The sequence below is a fragment of the Olea europaea genome, chromosome 18 (assembly GCF_002742605.1).
Source record: "Olea europaea var. sylvestris chromosome 18, O_europaea_v1, whole genome shotgun sequence".
NCBI lineage: Eukaryota > Viridiplantae > Streptophyta > Magnoliopsida > Lamiales > Oleaceae > Olea > Olea europaea.
The window spans coordinates 26,505,364-26,512,261 of NC_036254.1; the positions used below are offsets into that span (position 1 = coordinate 26,505,364).

At 33.0% G+C, this 6,898-nt stretch overlaps 1 protein-coding gene across 1 annotated transcript; it reads left to right on the forward strand.

The window, feature by feature from the left end:
• The first annotated feature begins 3,983 nt into the window (after nucleotides 1-3,983).
• LOC111368000 (exocyst complex component EXO70A1-like) lies at nucleotides 3,984-6,583 on the forward strand. Its single transcript, XM_022989159.1, has one exon. It carries the CDS (start codon nucleotides 4,408-4,410, stop codon nucleotides 6,409-6,411), a length of 2,004 nt encoding a protein of 667 aa, XP_022844927.1. The 5' UTR covers nucleotides 3,984-4,407; the 3' UTR covers nucleotides 6,412-6,583.
• The last annotated feature ends 315 nt before the right edge of the window (nucleotides 6,584-6,898 follow it).

The following is a 6,898-nucleotide window of genomic DNA, read 5'->3' on the forward strand; positions in this document are numbered from 1 at the left end:
AATATGTTGTTCAAAAAGTAGGAAAAAATTATGGGTGTATGTGCAAATTTATTTTATTCAGAAAATGCGTGATTGAAAATAATTTTGAAAAAAATGTGTTTTAGAAATCGAGGATCAAATATGGGTGAAGTGTTTTTTTTTTTTTGCCCCTTATTTTGCTAAGACCCATAATAATAAACATTATTGTATTATCTTAGGGTGCGTTTTACTACAAGCATAGAATTTGCATGAAAAAAATAAATTTTAGGCAATTCATTGTCTAGAACTTATTTGTATGGAAATTGCCAATTAAATGTGTTTGATAGATTTAATTTTCAACAAATAAAATATTATACTTATCAAATTTTTATTGGTGGATAAATGGGAGAGAAAAATAGAGTGAATTTTCTGGAAAATAAAATCCTCCCTAAAGAAAATATTTTTCTTGATTTTGAGAAAAATATAGTAACATGACCAAAAGTAGGAAAATGTTTTCCATGAAAAAAGTCGAATTTGGGTGAAAAAAACATAATTTTCATGAAAAATATTGGCAATCAAACGCACCACGTTTTTAAGGGCATGAGGCAAAATCTTGAATTCTCTTATGCAAATTTTATCAAAAGCAATTTTATGAAAAATGTTTAGTCTTTTGAAAATATATAGTTAAACATACGAAATAATAATAGATTAACGTAAAAATTATTATATTGGGAGATGTGTGATTAAACATACGAAAGAATAATAGATTAACGTTATGGAGTTTTACTTTTGAAATGGGCCTAAACACGATCCGTGGCTGATTGGGCTTGGCCATAGTCCCAATATTTTATAACTATTAATTTTTTTGGGGCAACTTTAAAAAATACCCCTAAATTTATTGGTGTTTTGAAAAATCATATGAAAAATATTTTGGAAGTAAAAAATACTGTGTAAAATTAAGTGTAGCATTTTTTACTTAAAAAGTGACATTATGTGACACTTTTATTAAAAAATGATGTTTGTCACTCTAAAAAGTACATAAATTTTAAGAAAGTGACACAAAGTGTCAAACGCTCAAGAAGTGATAGAAATTTAAAAAAGGGACAAATACCCAAAAAGTGACAAATTCAAAAAAGTGAGAAAACACCGATTAATACACTGAAATCAGTTTAATAAAATGACAAAAAAAGAAAAAAAAAAGTGAAACAATTACTGTTCCTCCTCTTTCTCCGTTCACCGTCAAACTTGGGTACAGATCGTAATATACTGCATCTACAAATACATTTATACATCAATGTCCACATTCCACAACTAAGGCAAAACAATTTGGATATCATAATAGCAAAACTCACTGATACAAACAAAGAATTTTGGATGTCATGGCATAAGGAAACTTCATGTTAATTCTGAAATCTAAATGATAAGAATGAATTCTGTATTGATTGCTTTGCCCAATTTTTATTTTTGAATTCTGCATGTATTGATTTGGAAAGAATAGTTCAATCCTAGGGTCATTTAAAAGAAAAAAAAAATTCAATTACAAAGACTGTTTGAGTCTATATTTGGTATAGCATTTCTTAAACAATTTACCATATCACAAAGTATTGAATTATAAATGTTACATAGTAAATCTTGAAATTTTATCTTTTAATGATGTAGACACGAAATTTCCCGTGTTTATCTAATATCTTATTAGTTTTGGTTTTATATAGAGCTTCACAATAGTAATGTAGTCCCGCTACAGCAATATTAAGTTTTGTAGTTTTGTTTACATTGTGAGTTGTCACACTTTTTTACCCTTGATTTCAACAAAATTTAAAATAACTTATGGCACATGTTTTTACACCTCATACAATGTCAACCTTAATGTATACATGGAATGTACAAATAATATTTTCCATAGCTATTCCCATACGGCCGTGGGCTTGGACATTGAAAGCTTGACCTAATTTAGATTGATGCCATGCTAACCTTGAGAGAGCTTCAAGCACTACAAATTTTTAAGGAGTCGCTTTTCTTACCCATTATTATTGCGTACATATTCCACTTGAATTAATCTGCAAGTACATTTTTTTTAACAAAATTGGTATAGAAAGATACCGGTCTCTATGTGATTTGCTGTTGTCAAAAACTGCAATTACATATTTTTTTAACAAAATTGGTACAGAAAGATAGCGGTCTTTCTGTGATTTGTTGTTGTTAAAAACTGTTTTTGACAACAGCCAATTATAGGAATACAACTGTTTTTCTGTACCAATTCTGTAGAAAAAATCTGTACTTATAGCATTGTTCATTCCACCTTATATATATATATAATCCTCGCATACTAGTCACCATTGTTATAAATTCAAGAAAATATAGGAAAAAAAAAATACAAAAAACTCAAATTTTTGTTTTGATAATTTTTACAAAAAAGATAGTTATCAATATTTTCAATTAAAAGAAAAACAAGAAAAAAAGACAGTCCCAAGGAAATAATTGAGATCCACTTCCCATCTTTGCGCCAATCCGCTATCTCATGGTATCTCAGCGACATCATCGTACTATCTGACAAATCAGCATTACTCGACTCGAATCCTCCTGCATCAAGTCAAAACGCCAAGCATCTTTAATTTAATTCAGCACTATCATCATCTACCAACTCAATCAACCCATTTATCATATAAATTTAAAAATGACATGCAATATTACTTCTATTAAAAAGTGACGTTTGTCACTAAAAAAGTGATAGAAAAAAGTGACACAATATTGAAAAAAGTGATAAACATTAAAAAAAGTGACGTAAATTCAAAAAGTGACATTACATCGATCAAAACCTTAAAATCTACAGAGAAACAAATTACAGAGAAAGAGCAAGTAAGGAGATGAAATTGAAAATCAAAGCATCAAAAATAAAAATCCTAGGTGAGTAAAGTACCTTGGTAATTCTATTTCTTAACTTATATTTAATTTTGAGGCAATAGAGAAGCCAACTGAATCAAATTGGGAAAACACTTAATTTGCAGCCATTCCAAAGACCATAACCAATAAAACAGAAGCCGAAAACACCCTCCAAGTTCTCATCTTTTCGATATTAGAATTTAGTTTTCCAATTTGTCTATACTAGACATCCTATAAAAAAAAAATACAAAAGGAAAAATTCACACGTAGAACTAACTAGAAACTGAGGCCACTGGGGAACCTACTGATGGTCCTCATGGGTCAAGTGACCCACCAACTTTCAAGAATTATTATTATTATTATTATTATTATTATTATTTATTTATTTATTTATCTATTTTTAAGATGACCCAAAAATCAGATTTGGGTAGTAAAGATGGTTGGACTTTTTTATTAGAATAGATTTACAACAATGATCGAACAATTGAGAGAGTGAGAGTTGAGACTATTTTGTCAATTACGATATTTAATTTGAAAATTCCTTGAAAAATGTTGTTCATCATATATATGAGGTTATTTGAAATTTTTCAAGAATTGTTATTTATCATATATGTGAGATTTGTGAATCTATAACAATGATCGTCTGTATGTGTTTATATAGTATACATAATTTTTTAATAACTTTTTAATAAGTTTAGTCGTGTTCCACTCAATCTAAATATCTGCGTCTGCCACTGACTGATGCACAAGTAGCATTCCAAGAAACTCCACAAACTGGGAATGACTCCAGCTTTGTTCATCTCATCAATTGGGGTTGGAATTTCTTCACCCATGCTTTGAGTCTCAACAATGAAGGTTAGTGTTCTGTTATTTCCGCATAATGACTTCTTTTTATCAAGTTTGGGTGTTTTTAGCGTTTTAATTACGGTTAATTTGAATGATTAATGAAAAAATATTAATTAAGTACTATTCAATTTTACTACTTTTGGGTCGTACTGGGCCTAATTTTCCCTTTTTTCGTCTTCTCAGGCCCACGTATTTCGACCCAAGTGAGATGAGACCGGGTCACGTAGCATACTTTATTTACAAATGTATACAACACAAAGCAAGGGGCTCTATAATTAGCTTTTGCGTGCAAATAAAAAAAAGTCCTATTTAATTTGAAAAATCTGGAGATATACATTTACTTGAAATTCAAATATTTTTGTTATCAATTGTTGGGTACATGCCAAATTGACATAAAAACATGGGATTAGATTTCTTGGTTTTGAATGGAAGAAAAATAAGAAAGTGAAGAGTAAGGGGCGACGTGTGTGATGAGTAAAAGGGAGTTTAAAAAATGTGTTTTACTTTAATATGTTAGCAGTTTCTTTAAGTGTTGGGTGGTTGTGAATCTCTTGATTTCTTTTGTTTGACAGTAAAGTTTGGTTTGAATCTGGTAGACTTATCTTCACTACACCCGTTGATGTTTGGTAAATCAAGAGGACTTGCATATCCATAAATTCATGCAGTACAAGTGTTCTATTAAATGCCTCGAGATTTTTGGTGTAACATATAGCAAATTTGAGAATGGAGGGCATTGAAAATCTTGTTTCGGCTAGAAATCTTTTGAAGGGCAGCCTGGAAAAATCAAGAGATATAGCTTTTGAACTCAATAAGATTAGTCCAAGATTGGAAAAATCTAACCAAAGATTGTCATTTCTTGAAAATTCTATGAAAGATATGGCATGTAAATGCAGGCTTTACGAGATTAGGAGCCACGTTGATAGCGCAATAGGCCCTGCTGCAGGTGTTTTGAGGATATTGGACGTGGTTTATGAGCTCGAAGATTCACTTGTGGCTGACCCTGATTCTGACTTGTTCGCATATATTGCAACTGTCAAACGCCTTGAAGACGCACTAAAGCTTCTTACTGATAATTCTGAGTTGGTGATTCTGTGGCTGGAAGATTTGGTGCAGTTTTTGAAGAACATTGAAGTTTCTGATGATCATTGGTACCTAATCAATATGTCGAAGGCATTGGATATACTATGGGAACTGCATTCAATGGGGCAAAACGGTAAGGTTCTGCTGGCTGCACTCGAGAACCTGGAGAATGAATACAGGCATATTTTGACAGAATACAGTTTTCCATTTCCACTGTGTTCGTTGTTGCCCTCACCCAAAGGGAAAGCAAGCATATTACCAGTGTCTTTGCCACTGCCTGTCGTTGAGAAGTTACAAGCCATAACAGAGAAATTAGCTTCCAATAATCGACTTGAAAATTGCGTGTCCATCTATGCACAAGTCCGAAGTTCAAATGTACGAGCAAGTTTACAAGCCCTTGATGTGGATTACTTACATATACAATTGTCTGAATTTGACAGCGCGCAAACTGCAGAGAGCTACATGGATTTGTGGGATAAGCACCTCGAATTTGCTGTGAAACATCTGCTCGATAAGGAGTACCATCTTTGCAGTGAAGTCTTTGGGAAGGCCGGATCAGATGTCTGGATGCATTGCTTTGCAAAGCTCGCGATACAATCTGGAATCAATGATTTCATCAAATTTGGTGACACAATTACTAAATGTAAGAAGGATGCAATCAAGCTTCTAAAGTTGTTGAAGATTTTTGCAACTCTGAACAAACTGAGATTGGATTTCAACAGGCTCTTCAGTGGGAAATTCTGTGTTAAGATTCAAACTCAGACGAGGGATCTTGTTAAGAAAGTAGTTACTGGTGTGTGTGAAATTTTTTGGGAACTTTGCATCCAAGTCGAGTTGCAAAGGCAGTCCAGTCCACCACCTGATGGCAGTGTCCCAAGGCCCGTGTGCTTCGTGACTGGATATTGTAACCAGCTTCTTGAAGACGAGAATAGGTCAGTTCTAATCCAAGTTCTGGAGATATATCAAGTTTGGAACCACGAAAGTTGCGAAGAGGAAGTTCTTTTCAATGAGATTCACAGCGTAATGAGAGAACTTGAGCTCAATTTGGAGTCTTGGGCAAAGGCATACAAGGAAACTGCCCTGTCCTGTCTTTTTATGATGAATAGTTATTGGTTCTTCTTTAATAACATCAAAGGAACCAAACTTGGAGATCTGATGGGGGATTCTTGGCTTAGAGGAAATGAAGAATACTTTGAATACTACGCAACACTGCACATGAGAGAAAGTTGGGAAAAACTTCCGGTGCTTTTACAAGAAGAAGGCCTAATCTTGTTCCCAGGGGGTAGAGCCATTGATCGAGAATTGGCGAAGAAACGAATTAATTCGTTTAACGAGGCCATTGACGATATGTATAAGAAGCAATCTAATTGGATTTTGTCTGATAAAGGGTTGAGGTTAAGAATATGCCAGCTTGCGGTGCAGACTGTTGTTCCACCTTATAAGAATTACCTGCAAAAATGCGCGTACGGGATAGAAAATGAGGTCGGAACAGGCGGCGATTTTAAGTACACTGCTGAGAGCTTAGAATATTTGATCAATTCTTTTTTCCAACAGAAAGTTGGGAAATTTGATGGCACAAAATGCACAGATTTGATTAGAATCAAGAATGCAGTTATCAATCACTTCTCATTGCCTGCTGCTGCATAATTGTACTGTCTTGTTTTCCTGTCCAAGAATATAATGTTTTAGCCTTGTAACTAGATCTTTAATCCTTAAATTATGCTAAGAGGAGTCGTGTTAAAAAATTTAATTTATGTTGGTCTAATGTTTCTGCAGAATGTGATATGATAAAAGAAAATGCAATCATCAAGAAAATACTGATTTCTCCATGCATCTTCTTGGATATTGACTGAGGAAAAAGTTGAGGGTTTAATCGAGTTGAATCATGATCGAACTTTTAGAAGTTCAAGATGAAAATAAACATGATGTCAAGGACATTCTAATCAACGCAGCACATTTAGATCACTCAGCAAATTTTTAAATTTTTTTTTTAATAATTAATTATCAAGAAACCTATTCAACTTGTGTGGTCAATTCATTCGATTCTCGACTCATCGAGTTTCAATTGGTTTTTAAGATACGGTTTTTGGCTTCATTCTCTAGTTTTAGCAGTCAAATTAGCCGATGAATTTTC